Source organism: Oncorhynchus mykiss, chromosome 7, assembly GCF_057628025.1.
Source record: "Oncorhynchus mykiss isolate SJ-2025 chromosome 7, ASM5762802v1, whole genome shotgun sequence".
Taxonomy (NCBI): domain Eukaryota; kingdom Metazoa; phylum Chordata; class Actinopteri; order Salmoniformes; family Salmonidae; genus Oncorhynchus; species Oncorhynchus mykiss.
Window position 1 is genome coordinate 12,944,856 of NC_143028.1, and position 24,447 is coordinate 12,969,302.

The following is a 24,447-nucleotide window of genomic DNA, read 5'->3' on the forward strand; positions in this document are numbered from 1 at the left end:
AAGGACATTCTGAAACTTCATCCCAGTCTGAGGACCTGAGCACTCTGGAGCATTAAGGATCTCTCTGTACTTTGCTCTGTTCATTTTGCCTCGATCCTGACTAGTCTCCCAGTCCTTGCTTCTGATAACCATCCCCATAGCATGATGCTGCCACCACCACCATGCTTCACCGTAGGGATGGTGCCAGGTTTCCTCCAGACGTGACGCTTGGTATTCAGGTCAAAGAGTCTAAAAACCTGTTTTTGCTTTGTCATTATGGGGTATTGTGTTTAGATTTTTAATGATTTAAAAAAATATATATACATTTTAAAATAAGGCTGTAATGTAACAAAATGTGGAAAAAGTCAAGGTGCCAAAGGCACTGTTTCCAATTATAAAGATTAAGCATTGGCTACTCATCTGTGATGGCCAATGCACTCGTACCAATTTCTCAGATAAGCTACTTTGAAAAATAGTGCTGTTTGCTCAGAATCACTTAATTGTTGAAAATGTTTTGTTAGCTTCAGATTAGTCTTCTCTTTTCAGCAGTAGGCATTTGCTTTCAAATTTTGAAATTGAGTATTTTGAAATTTGCAAAAGGCTAATTTACAGCTGCAACCAACCATAGAAATATAATCCATAGATGGCAGTTCCCATTCAAGTCAGGACTGGCAGCCATTGCTTGTGTACCCATTAGTTTAACAGTCAAGTGTCAGGGTAAGAGGTTCCAAAATCCTTCAAAGGAGGATTTTGGCCACAACGCAACAAGCTGTTCTTTATTTGGCACACGTGCAGCCCAAATCGCAGCCTTCCCAACTGTAAGTGCTTGTGATAAAACGTAATCCCCAGCTATTTGTTAGACGCTATTGATCCTCTGTAGCTCTGTTATGCTCTCTACTATTTTGACTTCTTTCATGTATGTCGGTTCAGAGAGGAGAAATATAATTTTGGAGAAAAAATATTTTTATAGCGGCTGTTCTTATAAGGGTCTCACTCCCAGTTCCTCAAAAGCACCTCTGCCAAAAGTGTGGGGCGGGCAATCCCATAATTGAACGGAGCATGAAAAAAAACAACGATTCAGGCCTAAAATCATGAATTTCTAAACAGCTCGGCAGTGTGAATGCTGCTGTCAGACTGATTCATTTACAAGGTGGAGTCTTGCTCTGCTCACCTACCTTGGCAGGGAAATTATCGTTTTCGCACTTTGGCGATTTAGGTTGGAACATTTAGCCCTTGCACATTTCAGGACATCATTTTTTTCCTCATTCTTCCAGAAGAACTGTTCCTTTTCTTCTGTTAGCAGATAGATGATGGTCATGACTCATAGCGGTCCATGCATAATTAAAGACCACAATTAGACCTGGTCCAATACAGAATTCTGTTACGCATCACCCTCTGTGGTTTAGTGCAAAAACCGGATGCAATGGAAAGAGAGCCTGTGATACGTCTTCCGCTTTTGTAAGTTAACAAGGGAACGCTCCATCTTAACTCCTCCACATTTACTGGATTGGTTCAACAGTGCAGAAAATAACCTCCCCCGACAGTCATTTTTTTCTTGCCGTGCCAGAAAGAAAGAAAAGCAGTTCAGGCGTTTCTTTTACACCTGCTACGTTGGGTTAGCCATGCAGAAATGCTCCTACATGAACATTGATTAAGCCCCATACACACAAATGACGTCAGGGCTCAGCGAGGGAGTCAGAGAGAGAATGATGCCGTGGCCTTAGCTTGACCTAGGGAGTGCTCGGCCATGCATTAGGTGCTGCTGCTACAGTATGTATTGCTGCTTGGTGGCGTGTTGGTCAACCATAGTCTAATTTCACACCCCGTCTTAGTCGGTTTTCTCTTTGTTTTGATCAGGGTTGCTGGAAATGGTGCTTGGTATGGACCCATTAATGGCATTGATGGTTGGATGGTTTGAGAGCCAATAGAATGTATTGCCTGCCGGTGGTCAGTCGTGTCTCTTTGGCTTTGTGTCGTAAGGGTGGAGATGTCAAGGAAATGTTTCCATTACTTGTTGAGAGGAGTGAAGGTACAGGGGCGGTCATTCAATGTTATGGGCATATCCATGTGATGTTGAAGTACTATTCATTCACCCCTGGGGTGCTTCTGACGACATTGACTTCTACACTCTTAGAAAAAAGGGTTCCAAAAAGGTTATTGGTGGAAATATATTTTTATTGAACCTTTATTTAACTAGGCAAGTCAGTTAAGAACAGATTCTTATTTTCAATGATAGCCTAGGAACAGTGACTTAACTGCCTTGTTCAGTGGCAGAACAACAGATTTTTACCTTGTTAGCTCAGGGATTCGATCTTGCCACATTTTGGTTACTGGTCCAACGCTCTAACCACTAGGCTACCTGACACCCTCTCACCTGTGTTGAGGATCAGTGTGGGGGATGTGTTGTTACCTACCCTTACCCCCTGGGGCGGCCTGTCAGGAAGTCCAGGATCCAGTTGTAGATAGAGGTGTTTAGTCTCAGGGTCCTTAGCTTAGGGATGAGCTATGTGGGCACTAGGGGGTTGAACGCTGAGTTGTAGTCAATGAATAGCATTCTCACATAGGTGTTCCTTTTTTCTTGGTGGGAAAGGGCAGTATGGAGTGCAATAGAGATTGCGTCATCAAAGGATATTTTGAGGCGATATGCAAATTGGGGTGGGTCTAGGGTTTCTGGGATAATGGCGTTTATGTGAGTCATTACCAGCCTTTCAAAGGACATGGCTACAGACGTGAGTGCTGCGGGTCGGTAATCATTTAGGCTGGTTACCTTGCTGTTCTTGGGCACAGGGACATCACAATAAAATGTGACGAAACCCAAGGGGTCTGAAATCCAAGGGGCAGTGTACATCCTCCAAAAGGAGAGGCTGTATGGAAATCAGAGAATGAGTGCACTAAGCACCTAAACTGCGCGGCTGGATATCCACTTTAAACCATCCATCTTCAGCAGAATCACAGCTTGAGGGAGGAGATACATTTTTTTTAATGCTTTCTATTCTGCCTTGGTGAGGATTGGAACCATATCTCTAGATATCCCTCTCTCTTTTTACTTCATCCAAATTATTATTTCATTATAAAGTCACCATTTCACTTCAGGACTGGGGGATCTGAGTTCCATTTAATATTCAATGCAAATATTACGACTAGCTGGTATCATAGCAACGGGGGATGGTGTTTGTGCATGCACTGGCTGCTGTGCAGTGTTATCTGTGTGTGTTTGCAGAGAGAGTGCCATGCTCCCTGCCTGTAGTTCTACTGCAGTGGGCTAAATCAGGGTCACACAGAGTGATTCTTGTTAGTCTTAAACAAATCTACTTTGAAACAAAAGTATACACCTCACACACATGGTTATGGTTTTAAATAAAAGAAGGCCAAATCAAACCAACTCAAATATTCTTGGTCAGATACACGTGTTTAGCAGATGTTATTGCGGATGTAGCAAAATGCTTATATTTCTAGCTCCAACAGTGCAGTAATATCTAACGAGTAATATCTAACAATTTCACAACAATACACACAATGCACACACATCTAAGTAAAGGAATGGAATTAAGAATTTATAAATATTTGGACGAGCAATGTCAGTGGCATAGACTAAGATACAGTAGAATATAATAAAATACAGTATATACAGTTGAAGTCAGAAGTTTACATACACCTTAGCCAAATACATTTAAACTCAGTTTTTCACAATTCCTGACATTCAATCCTAGCAAAAATACCCTGTCTTAGGTCAGTTAGGATCACCACTTTATTTTAAGAATGTGAAATGTAGTAGTAGTAGTAGAGGGAAGTATTTATTTCAGCTTTTATTTCTTTCATCACATTCCCAGTTTACATACACTCAATTAGTATTTGGTAGCATTGCCTTTAAATTGTTTAACTTGGGTCAAACATTTCGGGTAGCCTTCCACAAGCTTCCCACAATAAGTTGGGTGAATTTTGGCCCATTCCTCCTGAAAGAGCTGGTGTAACTGAGTCAGGTTTGTAGGCCTCCAGTTCTGCCCACACATTTTCTGTAGGATTGAGGTCAGGGCTTTGTGATGGCCACTCCAATACCTTGACGTTGTTGTCCTTAAGCCATTTTGCCACAGCTTTGGAAGTATTCTTGGGGTCATTGTCCATTTGGAAGACCCATTTGCGACCAAGCTTTAACTTCCTGACTGATGTCTTGAGATGTTGCTTCAACATATCCACATAAATTTCCCTTCCTCATGATGCCATCTGTTTTGTGAAGTGCACCAGTCCCTCCTGCAGCAAAGCACCCACACAACAGGATGCTGACACCCCCGTGCTTCATGGTTGAGATGGTGTTCTTCAGCTTGCAAGCATCCCCCTTTTTCCTCCACATAACGATGATCATTATGGCCAAACAGTTATATTTTTGTTTCATCAGACCAGAGGCCATTTCTCAAAAAGTACGATCTTTGTCCCCCATGTGCAGTTGCAAACCATAGTCTGGCTTTTTTATGGCGGTTTAGGAGCGGTGGCTTCTTCCTTGCTGAGTGGCCTTTCATGTTATGATGATATAGGACTCGTTTTACTGTGGATAAATATGCTTTGTACCTGTTTCCTCCAGCATCTTCACAAGGTCCTTTGCTGTTGTTCTGGGATTGATTTGCACTTTTCACACCAAAGTACTTCATCTCTAGGAGACAGAACGTGTCTCCTTCCTTAGCGGTATGACAGCTGCGTGGTCCCATGGTGTTTATACTTGCGTACTATTGTTTGTACAGATGAACATGGTACCTTCAGGCGTTTGTAAATTGCTCCCAAGAATGAACCAGACTTGTGGTGGTCTACTATTTTTTTCTGAGGTCCTGGCTGATGTCTTTTGATTTCCCCATGATGTCAAGCAGAGAGGTACTGAGTTTGAAGTTAGGCCTTGAAATACATCCACAGGTACACCCCCAATTGACTGAAATTATGTCAATTAGCCTATCAGAAGCTTCTAAAGTCATGACATAATTTCCTTGAATTTTCCAAGCTGTTTAAAGGCACAGTCAACTTAGTTTATGTAAACTTCTGACCCACTGGAATTGTGATACAGTGAATTCTAAGTGAAATAATCTGTCTGTAAACAATTGTTGGAAAAATTACTGGTTTCATGCACAAAACTATAGTTTGTTAACAAGAAATTTGTGGAGTGGTTGAAAAACAAGTTTTAATGACTCCAACATAAGTGTATGTAAACTTCCAACTTCAACTGTACATATGAGATGAGTAATGCAAAGTGTAAACATAATGTAAACATTATTAAAGTGACTAGTGTTCCATTAAAAATCAAATCAAATCAAATTTTATTTGTCACATACACATGGTTAGCAGATGTTAATGCGAGTGTAGTGAAATGCTTGTGCTTCTAGTTCCGACAATGCAATAATAACCAACGAGTAATCTAGCTAACAATTCCAAAACGACTACCTTATACACATAAGTGTAAAGGGATAAAGAATATGTACATAAAGATATATGAATGAGTGATGGTACAGAGCGGCATAGGCAATTAAAGTGGCCAGTGATTTCAAGTCTATGTATATAGGGCAGCAGCCTCTAATGTGCCTGTGATGGCAATTTAACAGTCTGATGGCCTTGAGATAGAAGCTGTTTTTCAGTCTCTCGGTCCCAGCTTGATGCACCTGTACTGACCTTGCCTTCTGGATAATAGCGGGATGAACAGGCAGTGGCTCAGGTGGTTCTTGTCCTTGATGATCCTTTTGCCATTCCTGTGACATCGGGTGCTGTAGGTGTCCTGGAGGGCAGGTAGTTTGCCCCTGGTGATGTGTTGGACAGACCACACCACCCTCTGGAGAGCCCTGCGGTTGCGGGCGGTGCAGTTGCCGTACCAGGCGGTGATACAGCCCGACAGGATGCTCTCAATTGTGCATCTGCAAAAGTTTGTGAGGGTTTTAGGTGCTTAGACAAATTTCTTCAGCCTCCTGAGGTTGAAGAGGAGCTGTTGCGCCTTCTTCACCACATTGTCTGTCAGTGATGTGTACGCCAAGGAATTTGTGGATAGGGGGGTGCTCCCTCTGCTGTTTCTTGAAGTCCATGATCAGCTCCTTTGTTTTGTTCACGTAGAGAGAGAGGTTATTTTCCTGGCACCACATTCCCAGGACCTTCACCTCCTCCCTGTAGGCTGTCTCATCATTGTTGGTAATCAGGTCTACTACCGTTGTGTCATCTGCAAACTTGATGATTGAGTTGGAAGCGTGCATGGCCACACAGTCATGGGTGAACAGGGAGTACAGGAGGGGGCTGAGCACGTACCCTTGTGGGGCCCCAGATTTGAGGATCAGAGAAGTAGAGGTGTTGTTTCCTATCTTCACCACCTGGGGCGGCCCATCAGGAAGTCCATGACCCAGTTGCACAGGGCGGGGTACAGACCCAGGGCCTAAAGCTTAATGATGAGCTTGGAGGCTACTATGGTGTTGAATGCTGAGCTATAGTCAATGAACAACATTCTTACATAGGTATTCCACTTGTCCAGATGGGATAGGGCAGCGTGCAGTGCGATGGTGATTGCATTTTCTATGGATCTATTGGGGTGGTAAGCAAATTGAAGTGGGTCTAGGGTGTCAGGTAAGGCAGAGGTGATATGATCCTTGGCTAGTCTCTCAAAGTACGTCATGATGAAATGAGTGCTACGGGGCGATAGTCATTTAGTTCAGTTACCTTTGCTTTCTTGCACCTGTATCGTGTCAGATATATAGTTGAAATGTATTACATTTTGAGTTTGCATCCCAATATTACACATCACAGAAGACTGAAAAATAACAAAACTGTTTGACATAGAAACACCAGATTTTCGGCTGTTTAAAAAAAACAATGTTTACGAGTTATGAAATTATGAAAAATATTAATAACATTTCGCCCATGAGGCCACTAAAGGGCCATTTGGTCATTTGACTGCAGGAAAGGGCTACAGTGGAACTCAGCACGGCAAGGAGCATCATTCCTAGTGTCACCTTTAAAAATGATAACAGGCCAATGCATATATTATTTTGCCACAAATACATTGGCATATTATTCGGCATGCTTAATTTTCTATCCAATTAAGGGATTCTTAGCCTGTAGGTTTGTATCCTTTTGAAATGGTGTAATTAGACACAGCTTAACAAGGAACAAACATATTGCTTTAAAGCATGTCATTTATGTTTTCTGTGTGTGTGGGGGGGGCATAAAGTGGATATGCTTATGGTGAGGTAGATGTGTTGTCTTTCCTATATTTCCATTAATATATTGATTATGCACTTCTTCATTCATTTATTTGATAGGGACAGATACAATTAAACCATTGACAAATGAAAAATACCAAGAACCAGATGCACTGAAATATGTGTTGATTTTTGTTGGAATCTAGTTGGTGTGTAAAAGTAACACCTTCAAAGTAAATGACCCAAGTGTACACGTGACAGTGTCGAAAACTGGTTTTCTCCTCCTCGCCGTGAGTGTCAACAAAGAAGAACGAGCTATGGGCACAACAAAAGAACGCCTGCTGAACATTGTCAATCATCTCTCTGCTAGTCCACACACTGCCTTTAAAAATTCAACCTCTGAAATGTCATGTAGCAGGCACGCTAGCTCACTGAAGCCCAAATATCAAGAGGGATATGGAGCGGAGAGTATTTTATTTTTCGTAGTTTATGCTTGTTTTTTTTTTAAATTCGCTTTTAGATTTATAGAGTAAAGTAATACTTCATCAGGAAAATTACTTTTGGAAGTTGTGTTATTTTATGAAATTCTTCACTTATGTTTTCAGTTTTTAATAGAAAATGTACTCTTTTAATTACAGAAATAAAGACGTCAATGTCTCCAGCAGTATACAGGTTGTCCATTTTCCCTTTTTCCATTACTCAGTGTTAGGTAGCTTCTGTAAGGGTGCTTGGATGAGGCTGAGAAGACCACTGGGAATAACATGGGATTTTTGTTCCAGGAAAGAATGCTTCACTAGACTCAATGGCCCTTAGCTGGCACGATCTGGCATCATCAATGTATGTACTATACGTTCTGTTGCCATGGTCCGGTGTCGTGTTCACATACAGTACGACACATGTTAACTGTGTGCACAGATTAATGATGGTTTCTACAGACTAGGAGGAGAAAACACACATGCCTCATAGTTAGGACTGGGATTGTAGTTTCAAGCACAAGGAAGCTAGGCCGTTGGGATAAGAGGCATTTGTTCTTGCTGCTCTTTTTGAAATAACTGTTGGCTAGCTCCTTTTGAACAATATTGGCACTCACTGCTTGATATCTGGGGAGTGAGCTGGAAACTGAGGATTAGCATGAGCTACAGAGCATCTCTCCAGTTCACCATCTTCCCCTACTTGTTTCTACCTAGTCACGATCAAATGAAGAATTCCTCCGCAATGAATGAAGTCATCACGAACCACTCTGAAAAGCTCAGAGTTTTGTAAAAACAATTTCTCTTATTGTTGGAAATATTCCAAGCATCACTGTTGAACAATTGAACTCTCTCTATCTCTTTCTCTCTCTTCCAGGTAAAGGTAGATTATTTTGTTTCCGGCTCCCAGCCTTACACCTCCTGGGCATCAGTAAGCAGTCCCTCCCTCAGCAGGACCCTGATGCCGTCATAATCGATTCGCCCCGCCGCAGTGAAGAGTCGGTGGCCACCCGCGACTTCCAGTCACTGCCCACCCGGGAGAGCTGCAGCCCCTCCTACGCCAACGACACGCGGGCCCTCATTGGCCCCAGCCACTGCTCCACCCCTGTGTCGGGACCCCTGGACCACTCTTCCCCCAAGGGGCCCTTCTGGGACAGGCTGGTTCCTCAAGCGGTTCCCCAGGCCCATCCCCAGACTGTGGGCCCTCTGGCCCCCTCCATTCCAGGCCTGACCCCCACCGCGTCCAGGGAGAGTGTGTGTAGTATCCGGAGGGCCTCCTCTGCTCAGGACATGGAGGGTTTTGGCTCCAACTCCAAGATGGCCTTCAGGGACCGACATGCAAGTGAAGGTATGTAAGTCAACACCACCTCCATGGTCGGAAATGATTGTCTCCCCCATCCGCCTCACCCTGAGATGTTATGCTATATTAAATCAATTTGGCCTTGCTGTTCTTACACAGTAGATTTGGTCCCAATCCCAACCATTGTTATCATGTGGTACAAATCAAAGCTGACCTTGGATCAGTGAATGAGGGTAGCTCCCCCAGCTCAACTGTACCTACTCTTAGTCATCAGGCAGCGCCACATCTGTCCTGACTCCTGAATTACCACATCTATCCTGACTCCTGAATCACCACATCTATCCTGACTCCTGAATTACCACATCTATCCTGACTCCTGAATTACCACATCTATCCTGACTCTTGAATCACCACATCTATCCTGACTCCTGAATTACCACATCTATCCTGACTCCTGAATTACCACATCTATCCTGACTCCTAAATCACCACATCTATCCTGACTCCTGAATTACCACATCTATCCTGACTCCTGAATTACCACATCTATCCTGACTCCTGAATTACCACATCTATCCTGACTCCTGAATCACCACATCTATCCTGACTCCTGAATCACCACATCTATCCTGACTCCTGAATCACCACATCTATCCTGACTCCTGAATTACCACATCTATCCTGACTCCTGAATCACCACATCTATCCTGACTCCTGCATCACAGATCACCTTTCCACCCACAGTCAACAAGAGGGGTACAGTACAGCCTCAGAATCTCCCTGTCTCTGTACCCAGCTAATATTTCTATCCCTCCCTACACCATTGTATCTGCATTTCTCATTGAAAGGGCCCCTGCGGCTGACACTGTAATACATCTACTTCATGATAATGAATGGTGTGACGGCGATAGGGCTTTTATGTGGGTCGCCTTCCATCACTAGCTAGCAACGTACAGATCTGGAATCTCCTCTCACTCCTCCACCTTCCTCCCATCCCCCTCTCTCTCCCTCAACACTATCCAATCGCAGACAATGGTCGTAATATCAAAGGTAACAACCCCACGTTCCTTGAACATAGCACGGATATAGAGTATATGGCCTGAACTGCTTGCTGCATGGATTTTTCCATTCAACAACCACATAAGCCTGTGTTGAATGCTAATGCATGGAAACCATGTGTTTGATACCATTCCATTTGCACCATTCCAGACTTTATTATGAGCTGTCCTCCCTTAAGCAGCCTCCACTGAATTCTACGTCAATGGAATGTTATCAAATATCCGAGAGCCTTTTAACCTCCAGAAATAAATGAAATGACTGTACTTTCCTCTGAAATCAATCTCTTTACGAGCCTAAAAGTGCATTCTGGATCAATACCTACCAGAGGAGGCTGGTGGGAGGAGCTGTAGAAGGACGGGCTCATTGTAATGGCTGGAATGGAATAAATGGAACGGAGTCAGACATGGTTTCCATATGTTGGATGTGTTTGATACTCTTCCAATATTCCATTTACAATGAGCCCTTCCTCCTATAGCGCCTCCCACCAGCCTCCACTGATACCTACTCCATTTGGAGGAGCATCTGATAAATGTTATCCGCTATCATTTTGTATTCTTAACTTTAGACATTATGTCTCCGATTTCCAGGATATTTTTCATTACCATAACATAGTGGCCAGATTTATTTTAACCTAAAATCACTCTGATGTTGCTAAAATAAATGTAACATGACACTCAGGAAGTGCCAGCAGAATTATCCTGACCTTTGACCCCTCCCCTCTCTCTGAGGTCACTTCCTCTTTACGCTGCTCTCTACCTCCCTCCCTCTCTCTCTCCTGATTCGCTAGTGTCTCGGTCCTGGATGGCTGGGGGTATGGCTTGAGCTTTTCCTATATGTCTGTAATGCATACATACTGTACCGTACAATGCTGCTGTAGCATGAATTCAAGCTGTGCATGTCTTTTGTGTGTGTAAGTATCACTCACTGTAGTCTCAACACTCGTTTGTGAAAATGGGAGAATGAGTCATCCCTCCATCTTCTCCTTTGGATCAGCAGTTGACACATTCCCTCTCTTATCCATATTGCCCACAGTAGTTACTATGTGTGACAGTGTGTGTGTTGTTCAACGTGGTGAGGTTTTATGGCACTGTTGTACTGTATTTTCGCATAGTAACATAGAGCATTTGTGGATGTATGAATCATGAAAGCCATATCCATATGGTGTCATTGAGTCAAAACCTTGACTGAGATATAAGTATATAAGTATACATTTCCTTTGTTCGTGGACATAATTATTTCACTAAAATTGTTCATTACACCAAGTTTGTCATTTCTACAGCTGTTGAAAGGAAGGTAACAGGATCAAGCAGAGGGTTAGGGTGGATCTGCTTGACTGTTGTATTTCTACTGTTGTCCTGTGGTTGTTCACTTGTCTTGTGGCAGCAACTGAGTTTTCAAAAGAAAAGTTCCATACTCACGCTCCCACGCATAACAAATAGACACAGCAGCCTATTGACACACCTACCACATGAACTGCACTTGAGGTCCCCTTTTTAAACCATTAGCATACCGTCAAACTCTCAAGCTGTGTCAGGCACTACCTTACTAGCCTAGCCTAGCATCACCGCACTAGCCTACCATAGCATTGCCGCTCTAGCCTAGCCTAGCATCACAGCGCTAGCCATTTCCAAACCTCTCTCTCCATTAAATTCTCCTCCAGGACCCTTCAACCAGATCAAATCCAGTCTTCTGGGCTCCACATCTGACTCTCACCTCAACAGATACAGCACCATTAACAAGATCCCCCTCATCACGCTCAACTTCTCAGAGGCCAACAACGACAAGAAGTGCCCCTCCCCTCCGTCCTCCGAGAAAGCCATCATCGCCCCAAAGGTCAAGGACCGAACGCACAACGTCACCGATAAGGTCACACAGGTAAGAGGTAATGAAAGGCCCTGTGCCTTGTGCTCAGTAGAGTTGGTGCTCACTGACATAAGCCAAGATGTTGCCATTCTATAGAATAGGTTCCATACAGAGGACATGTATTTTCTGTGTGTTTGTTCTGTACATACAGTTACATATGTATAGTGTGATTTAGCTGGATGTACTATTACCTCATGGAATAATCACATGAATAGTCATGTGCCCCAATGTTATACAGTAGAGAGCGGTAATTATCCCCTGCCCCACATACACACAAAACACACACACACGGAACACCACCAGGTCAGAACACAGTGTCTGTACACGCTGCTCTGTTGTTACTGTCTGACATTACCTAATTTATTGAAACTCAAGCGGCTTGTTTTAATAAGTAAACCGGTGAAGGTGTATATCACCCGTAGGGGGGGGGGGGGGGGGGGGGGGGATCAGGACAGATTCTCTTACCAGGGCTCAGGGATACACTCTAGTTACACACAGGTTAGAGGTCATCCTCACCATCCTGTCTGCCTGCCTCCAGGCCTGCCTGCCTGCCTGCCTGTCTGTCTGTCTGTCTGTCTGTCTGTCTTCCCCGTGGTGAGTGTGTGTGCGCAGTACACTGACGCCTCCTTGTGTGGGTCCCTTTGGGGGAGGAGAGAAACCAGGCTGCCTGTGTGTACTCCTGCCTGCGTGCTTGTTTGTCTGTGTGTCCGGGTGTGTCACTATGGCAGAGCTGGTTGACCTTTGAGATCTGTCAGGGCCACTTTGACCAGAACAGATGAGGATGTTGCGTTTTCTACTGATAATGTGTATAAAGTTGGCAGTGCCGTTTAAGATGAGGGAGGATGATTATTTTAATTTTATGAGCATGGCCTTATTCTATTACAGAATATTGGATGACAGTCATTCATATTCCATACACCCAGTTCAATGTAACATTGATAGGTTTAGCCTACTACATGATACTGTACCCATCATAAGGTTGCTACAACCTAGCCTATGAATTAAAGTTTACAACGTGCATAGGTGCATAGGCCGAGGGAATTTTGAGCAGTCAAGGTGAGAGGCACATTCAATACCGCATTGCACACTCTTGCCTACAGCTAGCTAATGTAGGGTGTAATCATTAGTCCAACAATTGCAAATTAGAGATTCTATTGGACAAATTCAGGTATGTTTATCCCCATTGTGTTACGTTTGCGAAATGTTTTTCAACAGAATCGGTGGAATCAATACACACCTGATCACACGCAAACAGTTCACTTTCATAGCAGCCACATAATAACATCATGATCACTTCGCTCGTTGTAGATGTAATTCCTTCTCAAAACTATGTGTACAACACATTAGCTGTCTGTGACCAGGTGAAAAATCCTTTCCAAGCCAAACCCTCATATCATGACCGCTTACCTCTACACACAGCCTACATTGTTGTCACATCATAGTTAACTAGAACTAACACGTTAGTAAACTCGCTACAATCATGCAGTACAGTGTACAGTTTATTAGTTACACTGGCAAGCCACGGTGGCAATACATTAATAAAACCAAAGCTTACATTGACTTGGAAGAGTTCCAGTGTTGGATAGCTATAGCCAGGTAGCTAACATAGCATCTCTCTCTGTTTGAGCCAGGTGTTTGAGTAGGCTAAACTAGCTAGCTGCATTCGCTAGCTAAGTGAAAGCGAATGTTTAAAAAAATAAAACCAAATATCTCTCTCTCTCTCTCTCTTGCTTCTCCTTAATATTGGAAGAAATGAACTTGTTCAAAACTGTTCAACTATGGTCTTTCTCTCTTTAAGACAACTACTCACATTTTATACACTGCAGTGATAGCTCGCTGTAGCTTCTGCTTTCAGTACTAGATTCATTCTCTGATCCTCTGATAGGGAGGACAGCAAGTCAGTTCATGCTGCAAGAGCTCTAATAGGTTGGAGGACGTCCTCCGGAAGTTGCCATAATTACTGTGTTAGTCTATGGAAGGGGGTGAGAACCAAGAGCCTCCTAGGTTTTGTATTGAAGTCAATGTACCAAGAGGAGGACAGAAGCTAGTTGCATTCCGGCATTCACCAAGATGCTACCCTACAGAGTGCTGCTGAGGCTACTGTAGACCTTCATTGCAAAACAGTGTGTTTTAATCAATTATTTGGTGACGTGTGTGTGTGTGTGTGTCACACATCTCAATAGTGGGTTTCAGCTTGTATTTTCCAACCGGATCTTAGTATTTGTTGTGATTATTTATATGGTTCAGGGATGGGATACTCCAATCCTCAGGGGGCCAGAGTAGTGTCACACCTTTTCCCCCATCCCTAGCAAACACAGCTGATTAAACTAATTGCATTCTAGACTAAAGATCATGATTAGTTGACTATTGGAGTCAGGTGTGTTAGCTGAGGCTGGGGCAAAAGTGTAACACCAATCAGGCCCCTAAGGAATGGAGTTGCCATCCCTGATATAGTTCATATTGGATATACCTACTGCAGTGGAACATTGTTGTTATACAGCAGGCCTATGTCAGATAGAGTTATAGTTGATTATCTAGACTCATAACCGACTCTTGTTTCTCTTTCCTGGTTGTACGTTTGGTTAGCAACCATCTGCTGCTTACTATTGAACAGATGACATTGAACATGTTTTTTCCTTTTCACCATCTCATTCTGTCATTTGATCAAACTAGACAGTTTCTTGTTTCTTTAGTATTTGATATATTTCTCTGACTGTGAGGCCCTGAGCTGCTGTTCCCTGTTCCTCCCCTGTTGTCTGAATGTGACGCCCTGAGCTCCGGTTCCCTGTTTGTCCCCTGTTGTCTGGATGTGACATCCCGAGCTCCTGTTCCCTGTTCCCTTGTTGTCTGGCTGTGAGGCTCACGCTGTTCCAGGCGATGTCTGGAGACCAAGTCTCTCCAGAGTTTGTGTAGAGAGACGTGCTCTAGGCTGCAGAATAAACACAGAACACGACACAGAGCTCAACCAGACTAAACAGATGGATGATTGACATGAGTCTGTGCTGTAGATTGATAAGGGGCATCAATGCATGTTGATGCTCTATATAAAACAACACGTTTGATACTTCATGTTCGCTCCATGAGGTTTTATTTCTCCAGGTTTGGATGGGTTTGCTTCAGTTTTACCAGTTATGTCATGGCTTTGCTTCAGTTTTGCCTATTTTTATTTATTGTCAACAATACATGTTGTGGGTCACATGACAAAACAGCACTGGCCAAGACACGAAATGACACTCCAGTATTCTAAATACTCCAACAATACAAACAAATAACGTGAGAGGGTGAAATGAACAGACCACTCATTTGCATACCGTTATTCCAGATGAGAGAGTTCCTTTGAATCCACACTAGGTGCATCAAATGATTACGTCTGAATAATTTATTTAGTAACAGATCAGGGGGAACGACGTGCTCAACTGAGCTCTCATTCTGCAAATTGACTCCTCCCTGAGCTTGCCAGCAGGCTCAGAGACAGTTTATCTATGTAACCGTATGGCTCAAATTAGATGTTGCCACTAACCACAGATATCGGATCAGATCACCCAACCCAAAATTGATTAACAGGATCATATAGGCCTAGAAACGTCTGACATTGAATCAGAGATTAGGTACTCCTTTTACCAACTCATTACGAATGCAGCAGCCCAGTAGGCCACATTGACTAATCTATCCACATGGTATGTGATTCTGCCTGATTTAGGTGGTATGTCATCAAGAGTCACAAAACAGCACGTTCGTTCAAAAAGAGGTTTCTCGTGACAATCACTGTCTTTTGATTCTTTTCCACTTTGAGCAAAGGGCAGTTTGATGAAATAAATAAAACTGCCTGTAGCCTACTTACCAAAACTTTTAATGAAGATAACTACTGTAGCTGGACATGAATAATGAAAAGCTTTTTTCTCTCTCTGCCCTTTATTTGGTGATTTGCTTTAAAGGGTGTGATAGAGTGGAGGGTTGTTCTATTGACCTGTAATCACACAGGGGAGGGGACAGAAGACATCTAATAACCAATTTCATTATAATCACTTAAGCCCGCCGCCCTTCATCCCACTCAAACACAGGGGTTGCCGAGGCGATCCCTGCCAGGGTGCGACTAGGAGTAGGCCTAGCTGATGGAGGAAATAATTGGAAATAATTATGATGGACCATCATGGAGCATCGACTTGAATGGGAATTCCCATTCTAGTAATTCTAGTTCTATGGTGAAGGCGGCCAAAATGGAGCCCTAATTCCATTTCCAAGGCTCTATTTCAGCTTGCGCTTCTCTCCATCTACAATAATTACTTCTCTGCCCTTGGGTGAAGCACTTTACCTTTCTCTCTCCTCCTCTCCCTCCCTCTCGCCACAGTGATAATCAGCCATGAGAAGCAGAGACAGAAATGTCTTCCCTGGCATTGAAGTGTCAAGCTGCAGAATGAATGACTATATCCCACAACGATAATCACCTTAGTGTCATTGAGACTACTATCTGCTCTGTGATATTGATATTAAAAGTTATCCAGGGACAGGCCATACTGCAACTGGAATATTTGGGATATTGATGCAATTCAACATTCCTTAAATAGTGCTTTTCCTACATAGAAGCCCCCTACAAGGACATTCCCGTCTTATTACTTGTTTGCAATTTGCTGGCTGATATTGTCAGATACTAAGCTAACATGAACTTCTTGAAGTATGTACTGTATGTGTGGCTAATGGGTATTGTAGTTCTGGACGGGTGGTTAAGACACTGTTCTTCCATCAATATTTCCACGTGACTGATTTCCTCTTGGGAGTTCAGCGGTGTTTATTGTCTAGTGATCGACTCATACAGAATGAATAGAGTGCCTGAGGAGGATAAGCAACCTGTATATGAATGTATAAATGTATAGTTATCCTCCCTACAGCCAAGCACAAAGGGCAAACTGATGACGTTAACCTTTGTGTATTTTCATCCATATAATGAACTTATTAATGTTATATACAGTATAGAGTATAGGCCATATACATGTACAGTATGTATCCATAATAGCCCACATATGTAGTTTAAATAGTGTTTTAAATAGTGTTATAGAATATTTGAATGCAACATTAGCATTGTTGCTTTTGCGCTAGGCCCCTATACAATATTTAGCTTGAATTTCAAAGTATTTCCTTAGGATTCTATAGCATTCATTCGCTCTTCTAATACATTGATCCAAACCACCATTTTCTTAATGTCTTCACTTTACTTCCTCTTAACTCCTCCCTCCTTCCTCCTCAGGTGCTATCCCTGGGCGCAGATGTGCTTCCCGAGTACAAGCTCCAGACGCCCCGCATGGACAAGTTAACCATCCTCCACTACAGCCCCTTCAAAGCGGTGTGGGACTGGCTCATCCTGCTGCTGGTCATCTACACGGCCATCTTCACGCCCTACTCCGCCGCCTTCCTCCTCAACGACCTAGAGGAGCAGAAGAGGAGGGAGTGCGGCTACTCGTGCTCGCCGCTCAACGTGGTCGACCTCATGGTGGACATCATGTTCATCGTGGACATATTGATCAACTTCAGGACAACCTATGTGAATCTCAACGAGGAGGTGGTCAGCCACCCGGCGAAGATAGCCATCCACTATTTCAAGGGCTGGTTCCTCATCGACATGGTGGCTGCCATCCCCTTTGATCTGCTCATCTTCGGCTCGGGCTCGGAGGAAGTAAGGGCAAACGCGTAGACTATTTTTACACTACTCAACCGAGCTGAAACTGAGTCAAACCGAGCTGTACTGTGCTGTGTTGGCCTGGTTACATGTCCACCATAGTTACGGGAACAGTGCTTGAAAGAGCCATTTGCATCGGCCTAATCGAGTGAATCGGGCATTAGTCACTTAGCCGCTTACTCACAGACACGTGTCACTAGGCCTCGGGTCCAAGTCGTGATGACATGGTGCTCCTCTAGTTTTCCCTCATTCTCTGAAATGTTTGAATTAAAGTCGCTTAGTCACTTACTCACAGGCACACGTCAGACAACCTCAGGGTCCTCGTCGACATGACGGTGCCCCTGTAGGTTTCGCTAGTCAGACGCCTCTCGTTTTCACATCTGATTGGGTCTCAGTCTGTAGCTATGGCAGATTGCCTCAGGCGTCCTAAAACTGTTGAACGGCGTCTGCCTCTCAAATAGCTTTGAGTCCTAAACTGCAGTTTGTTGTTGTTGATTTGTCTGTGTTACTTTTGGCTCCCATCAGGTGGAACAGTAGCTTTCCAAGTTCTCAACTCGAGAAAAGGAGAGAGGGAAAGACAGAGCAAGAAAGATGCAGATTAAAAGAAAGATTGTTGAACTGCAGTGAGAGGGAGAGATGTGCTCCCGCGTATGAGAGGGAAAGAGGAAGAGAGAGGGACGATTTATCTACTCTGATTACACCCACAGGATGTCAATATCTCAGCCGAGCAGCGACTGCTAAGTGTGTCCCTTGCTGGCACATCACAGAGCAGGACAGGAGAGGGTACATGATGTTCCAGAAAGAAAAAAAAGATGTCTCCTGCAAAATGATGACAAGTGAGCATGTGTAGGGAGCAGTGGTGTGTCAGAGCAGTGATTTGTCGAGTCATTATTTACCATCAGGTGTCTTGTACCAGAGAGTTACCCTCCGTCTGGGTTTGTCAGTGAATGGCAGGAAGAGGAAGAGGAACAGACAGACGAGGGGTGCCATGCCACAGCGTGTGTCCATTGTAATATAATGTTTCTCACTTTTCAGGAAATAAGCAGCAGAGGCTACATTTTATGATAACACGTGCAGGTCCTGCAGCAACAACCAATTAAGAAAATGGACGTCCAAATTGAATTTGTTGATCATTTGAACGAGGTGTGTCAGTGCGGGGCTGAAACAAAAGCCTGCATACCCAGACAGTAGTTTTCCAGGACCCAGATTCATGCCCGAGTTGAGCATGCGTAAATGCAACGTAATTGCCTTTTTATGGCCTTTTTCTCTCTATGCGTAGTCTTACTTTAAATTGAAACATGAGAATAGCATGCTATTCACCCACTATTTGTTTGAGGTGGAGCTAGAATAAATGAAGGTGTGGAGGAGGTGTGTCTACAGATTCTGAACTTTACCTAATTCCCTCATAATTCCACCAATTTGACGCGCAATGAAACCATGAATAAGGTCTAGCGAATTTACCGGTTCCAAGTGGAAAATGCATCTACTTCATTTCTTTCTGATAGAAATAGTACCGTTCTCCGTGCACTGTAGTTTACAACTTGGTAGGATCTATTGATAAGAGTAAATGACTAATCCGTTTGGAGAAGGGGATCGTAAATACACATAGCAATTGTTTTTCCGATGATTTTTCCTTATGATCCCTGGAGACGAATGTGAAACCAGCCATATGGAAGAAAACTGAAAATCATATTTTTCACAGTGAAATAAGATATAAATAGCTGTGCCGTTATTCAGAATTGTTATTGTGTGCCCTCATAATTTGCATGGATGAAGTGTGGAGACCCAAGCTATAGGCTTCTGTAGGGCTGGACCTCCCGAGTTGATGTATACGCTTTATAATGTTTTGATTATATACCCAGGCTTTTCTCTGTTTTATTTTCTAGTTTGTATCATGATAAACATTAGCCACTACCAGGAGCCGCAGTCAGTAATACTACCCATATGGATTTATTTTTGCATCATTCATTTTCTTGAGGGTCGCTAGCATTAGTGGATCATATCTGGCTAACGTTGCACAATATTTTGGGACATGTAGCCTATTTGAATCATTATGGAACTCAGACTAGCCGGTTAAACCTGGAGCCTGGCACAAGGTTCACAGCGACTAGACCGTTTCCATGATTAGTGAGAATTAAGGTTATATTTATACAAAAAGGTAACTCCTTTTTCCTTCTTCCAATGTTTCATGGATTGAATTTGAATATGACAGCTTTCAGGATGAATCAAACCACTGTATTCTTATTCATCAATATCCAGTATTTAGTACGTAGACTCTCCCCCCAAAAAATGTATGATTCATACATACTTTCCTAACCCTAAAATGTGCCGAAATAATCTGCAAGAGTATTTTTAAATCTAGTTGGCGCTGAAATGGAGAACAATATGCATAGATGGCTTTCTTTCATTGATCCCCATATTCTGAACCTGTTCTCTTAATGTATTCTATTGAGTCTGTTGACAATTGTAATTAAAACCTTATTTAAAGAGATGCATGTACTGAAAACCCCATTGAATGAAAACTCCACGAGAAAATATGTTGGCCAGCAAGTGGGAAGGTTTTCAGCAGTTGAATTAAATGTATACAAAGTGTGCAAGGTAGCCAACTAAATAAGGTAAATCTGTATGCCAAATACTGATGAGTGCATAGGAAAGGCGTGCGTGATTGGCTATGAAAAGCCAACTGACACAACTGACCTGTTGCACCCTCGACAACCACTGTGATTATTATTATTTGACCATGCTGGTCATTTATGAACATTTGAACATCTTGGCCATGTTCTGTTATAATCTCCACCCGGCACAGCCAGAAGAGGACTGGCCATCCCACATAGCCTGGTTCCTCTCTAGGTTTCTTTCTAGGTTCTGGCCTTTTAGGGAGTTTTTCCTAGCCACCGTGCTTCTACACCTGCATCGTTTGCTGTTTGGGGTTTTAGGCTGGGTTTCTGTACAGCACTTTGTGACATCAGCTGATGTAAGAAGGGCTTTATAAACACATTTGATTGATTGATTGCGTAGGAAAGGCATCAATTCCTAAATTGGGATCGGGCCCCAGGAACGTAGTTAGAAAACCCTGTTGTAGCCAGTAGCCTATGGGATTATGTCTTCTATTTCAGACAGTGGTTGAACACAAGCCATCACATGTTGTCTGCCTATCAGGGGTTGTGTAGAGTGGACAGGCCAACACAGATGACTAGCAAACCCCATCCCCGGATTTATCATCAGGGTTGTTAGGGAGAAGCGTTAGCTCTCCACTCTTCAACTCACAAGCACTGCAGACTTAAGCAAGTACTTTAATCAACCATACACTAATATAGCCTACTAAAGCACCCCTTTTCACTCTGCACATCCGACATTCCAGTCAAGATCAACAGTTAGGACCAATTCTAAAAACCCAGAAAGAATTTCTGATTGATTTAGGATATGCCCTGTCTGTCTGAGACTGATTTCTCTTCCCGGTTGAGAAGTACACCCTTAGAAAAAAGGGTTCTTCGGCTGTCCCTATAGGAGAACCTTTTTTGGTTCCAGGGTTCTTCATGGAACCCAAAAGGGTTCTACCTGGATCCAAAAAGTGTTCTTCGTAGCATTCTCCTTAGGGGCCTTTAATGAACACTTTCTGAGACAGAGAGCTGGTTTCACGCGCAGGGCACAGCAGATGTTTATTGTAAAGGACCACAGAAGGAGTCAAGTAGTTACAGACAGGGAAAAGTCTAATAACGTCGTCTGGGAGATCAGGCAATAGGTTGAGAACAGGAAATCCAGTACAGGCAGGGAATAGGCAAACGGCGTCGTTAGTGAGGCAGGCAGAAACTATCGTACACTGGAGGATTACATTACGGGAAAAACAAAGCTCCAAATAGAAGTGTGTCACAAAACAAACAATACCTCACAAAGATGGGGTGCAAAAGACTGAACTAAATAGTGTGTGATAATGACATACAGGTGTGTGAACAGGTGATCAGAATTCAGGTGATTGAGATCTGGAGAGTGAGCTACATTCAGGGGATCTACGTGTTTGAGAGTGTGAGTTGGAAGCAGACGTTACAGGGACAGCCAAAGAACCCTTTTAGGTTCTAGATAACACCTTTTTTTCTAAGAGTAAAGTAGACCAAATCTGCTGTAAATGATTGCAGCGATATAGAGGGAAGATCTGGGCGGATGGCCCGGGCGGTTTGTAATGGAGCTTTCAGAGACTCAGCAGTAGCATCCGTGTCCCTCACCAGAGCACATTCACCTGTGACAGAGTCAAGTCAGTGTTGCGCCATAAATCAGACCCCCTTCTATGAGACAAGGAACCATAGTCACTGTCAAATTGAGTCTCATGTGTAAACGGGAGAAGCACCCTGTAAATAAACGTGTACAGGTGCAGAGAGCTGAGTGACTGTAGAGGACAAGAAACAGTAGTAGTAATGACTTCCCTCAGGATATTACTATAATCGTTGGTCCTGAGGAGACGTGGAACAAACTATTAGAATTTCCCTAAGACTCACTTATGCTGTTTGCAGACTGTGCGACACTAATAAATCAGCTCTTATCTCATGGCAGGCCGTGGTCGTTTTTGTTGTTGTTGTTGTCACCGTGTTAATTTAGCTGGGCAGGAACCGAGATGGAGAGATGCCAGGATCGAGACTGTTTAAATGAAACTGAACAGAAGGAGGGGTGGGAGGACAGGAGAGGCGTGGTGTTTGCTTTCATGCTGCCTGGCTGGAAGACTTGGACGTTCTCTGTCAAAAGCTCAGTTCTTTTAGATGTTCTTTTTTTATTGTTCTTTAAAAACACATTTTTCTCTGCAGTCGTCTTAGTATGTAGCATGTAGGCTTGATAAATCCCCCTTTCCCCTCATTCCTCCTAACAACATTTTAGAATGACCGAAATATGTTATGTTATATTCGTATTATTGCCACTGCTCTCTGCTGGTTTAGACAGCAGTCTATTTTTTGCAGAGTTCCCTTCCATTGACACGCTGTCATGTTCAGTGATTTAGAAACTGGAATTAGAAACTGGATCGTGGTCATTTAGCCAAGCTTGATTGTAAACAGTACTATCTTAACCCTAACTCCTAACCTTTGATCTGACCTTAAGGTTACCCCTAATAACAACAAATTGCTTCCTGTTGTGGTGCATCCAATTAACAAATAACTTGCCTGGACTGTACTGCAACACTCAAACCCCCAGCCAATCACAGCTCTGTTTACTTCTATGTCCCCTCAGACCACAACTCTGATTGGGCTGCTGAAGACCGCCCGGCTGCTCCGACTAGTTCGCGTGGCCCGTAAGCTGGACCGATATTCAGAGTACGGCGCCGCCGTCCTTATGCTCCTCATGTGCATCTTCGCCCTCATTGCCCATTGGCTGGCCTGCATCTGGTACGCCATCGGCAATGTGGAGAAGCCCTATCTGGAGCACAAGATTGGCTGGCTGGATAACCTGGGCGTGTCCATTGGAAAGAGGTACTAGGCAAGCCAAAATATACTGAATTACTGAATATCATAACAACATGCACCATGGACTTGTGCCTCAATGTACCCCAATACTATTTACTGTATCACATGACTCTTTAATAACGATGCAGTTGAATGATCGGAAATAACTTTATGATTTGTTAATTACACTAAGAAATATTGGTACAAAATCAGATTTAAAAAAAAATACTTTCCCCATTATTATGTTGGGATAATACTGTAGAAAAAATACAGTGAAATGTATCGAACCATGAACTGAGTGTACTGTCTCACCCCCTAGGTACAACTACAGTGACCCCAGCTCTGGCCCGTCCATCAAGGACAAATACGTCACGGCCCTCTATTTTACCTTCAGTAGTCTGACCAGCGTGGGCTTTGGCAACGTCTCACCCAACACCAACTCCGAGAAGATCTTCTCCATCTGTGTCATGCTGATTGGCTGTGAGTGTTTAGACTGAAAACAGATGGAATGAATGAACGAACAAACAAATGAATACATTATACACATTTCTACAGTGAATCACTATTACTGTAAAGCCAAGTAGTACTACTCAATAAGTCATTGTACTACTATATTCCTAGCTACTGATTAATTAAGGGAAATTAGAATATTGCTAGCAGTGATGACGACATGATGATCACCTGTCTGGTGTGATTCTCCCTCTCGCAGCCCTGATGTACGCCAGTATCTTTGGTAATGTGTCGGCCATCATCCAGCGGTTGTACTCTGGTACGGCGCGGTACCACCTGCAGATGCTCCGGGTCAAAGAATTCATCCGCTTCCACCAGATCCCCAACCCACTGAGGCAACGCCTGGAGGAGTACTTCCAACACGCCTGGAACTACACCAATGGCATCGACATGAATATGGTGCGAATGGGGGGAGTGTGTGGGGGTTGTGTAGGGAGGAGGGTGGGGGTGGGTGGGTGGGGATGTAGGGGAGGCTGTGTGTGTGTGTGTGTGTGTGTGTGTGTGTATGTGTGTGTGTGTGTGTGTGTGTGTGTGTGTGTGTGTGTGTGTGTGTGTGTGTGTGTGTGTGTGTGTGTGTGTGTGTGTGTGTGTGTGTGTGTGTGTGTGTGTGTGTGTGTGTGTGTGTGTGTGTGTGTGTGTGCGTGTTTGTGTGTGTGTGTGTGGGGCTAATAAGTCTTCCAAGTGAGACTTTGGCAAAAAAAATGCTCATATTGGGACATAATGTTAGTCATATGGTGGGATAAGGGAAGAGATAATGGTTAAGTCTCCGATTGATGATTCAGATTGCTGCTGTTCTTCGAGAGGTTTTTCATGTTCAGCCCCACAGTTTGACGATGCGGTTATGTTACTGCCTTGCTGTGTTTCTCCTACAGTACTTAGCTTCTCGGTGAAGCTGTTCAATGTTTTTTTCTGACCTTAAACAACCTTGTCTCCATGACGGTTCTTACCATTCCCTTAGCGACATGGTTATATGACATTATTATGATCTTGATTAGGATTCTAAACTCTAGAATGAAAG

At 43.4% G+C, this 24,447-nt stretch overlaps 1 protein-coding gene across 1 annotated transcript in view; it reads left to right on the forward strand.

Moving 5' to 3' along the window:
- LOC110527422 (voltage-gated inwardly rectifying potassium channel KCNH7) overlaps window positions 1-24,447 on the forward strand; it is a 71,652-nt gene that overhangs the window by 28,937 nt on the left and 18,268 nt on the right. Inside the window, exons 4-9 of the mRNA XM_090240319.1 lie at window positions 8,481-8,951; window positions 11,623-11,837; window positions 17,068-17,493; window positions 22,708-22,946; window positions 23,239-23,399; window positions 23,629-23,828. Coding sequence (XP_090096445.1) covers window positions 8,481-8,951; window positions 11,623-11,837; window positions 17,068-17,493; window positions 22,708-22,946; window positions 23,239-23,399; window positions 23,629-23,828 — 1,712 coding nt within the window. The remainder of the gene's footprint in view (window positions 1-8,480; window positions 8,952-11,622; window positions 11,838-17,067; window positions 17,494-22,707; window positions 22,947-23,238; window positions 23,400-23,628; window positions 23,829-24,447) is intronic.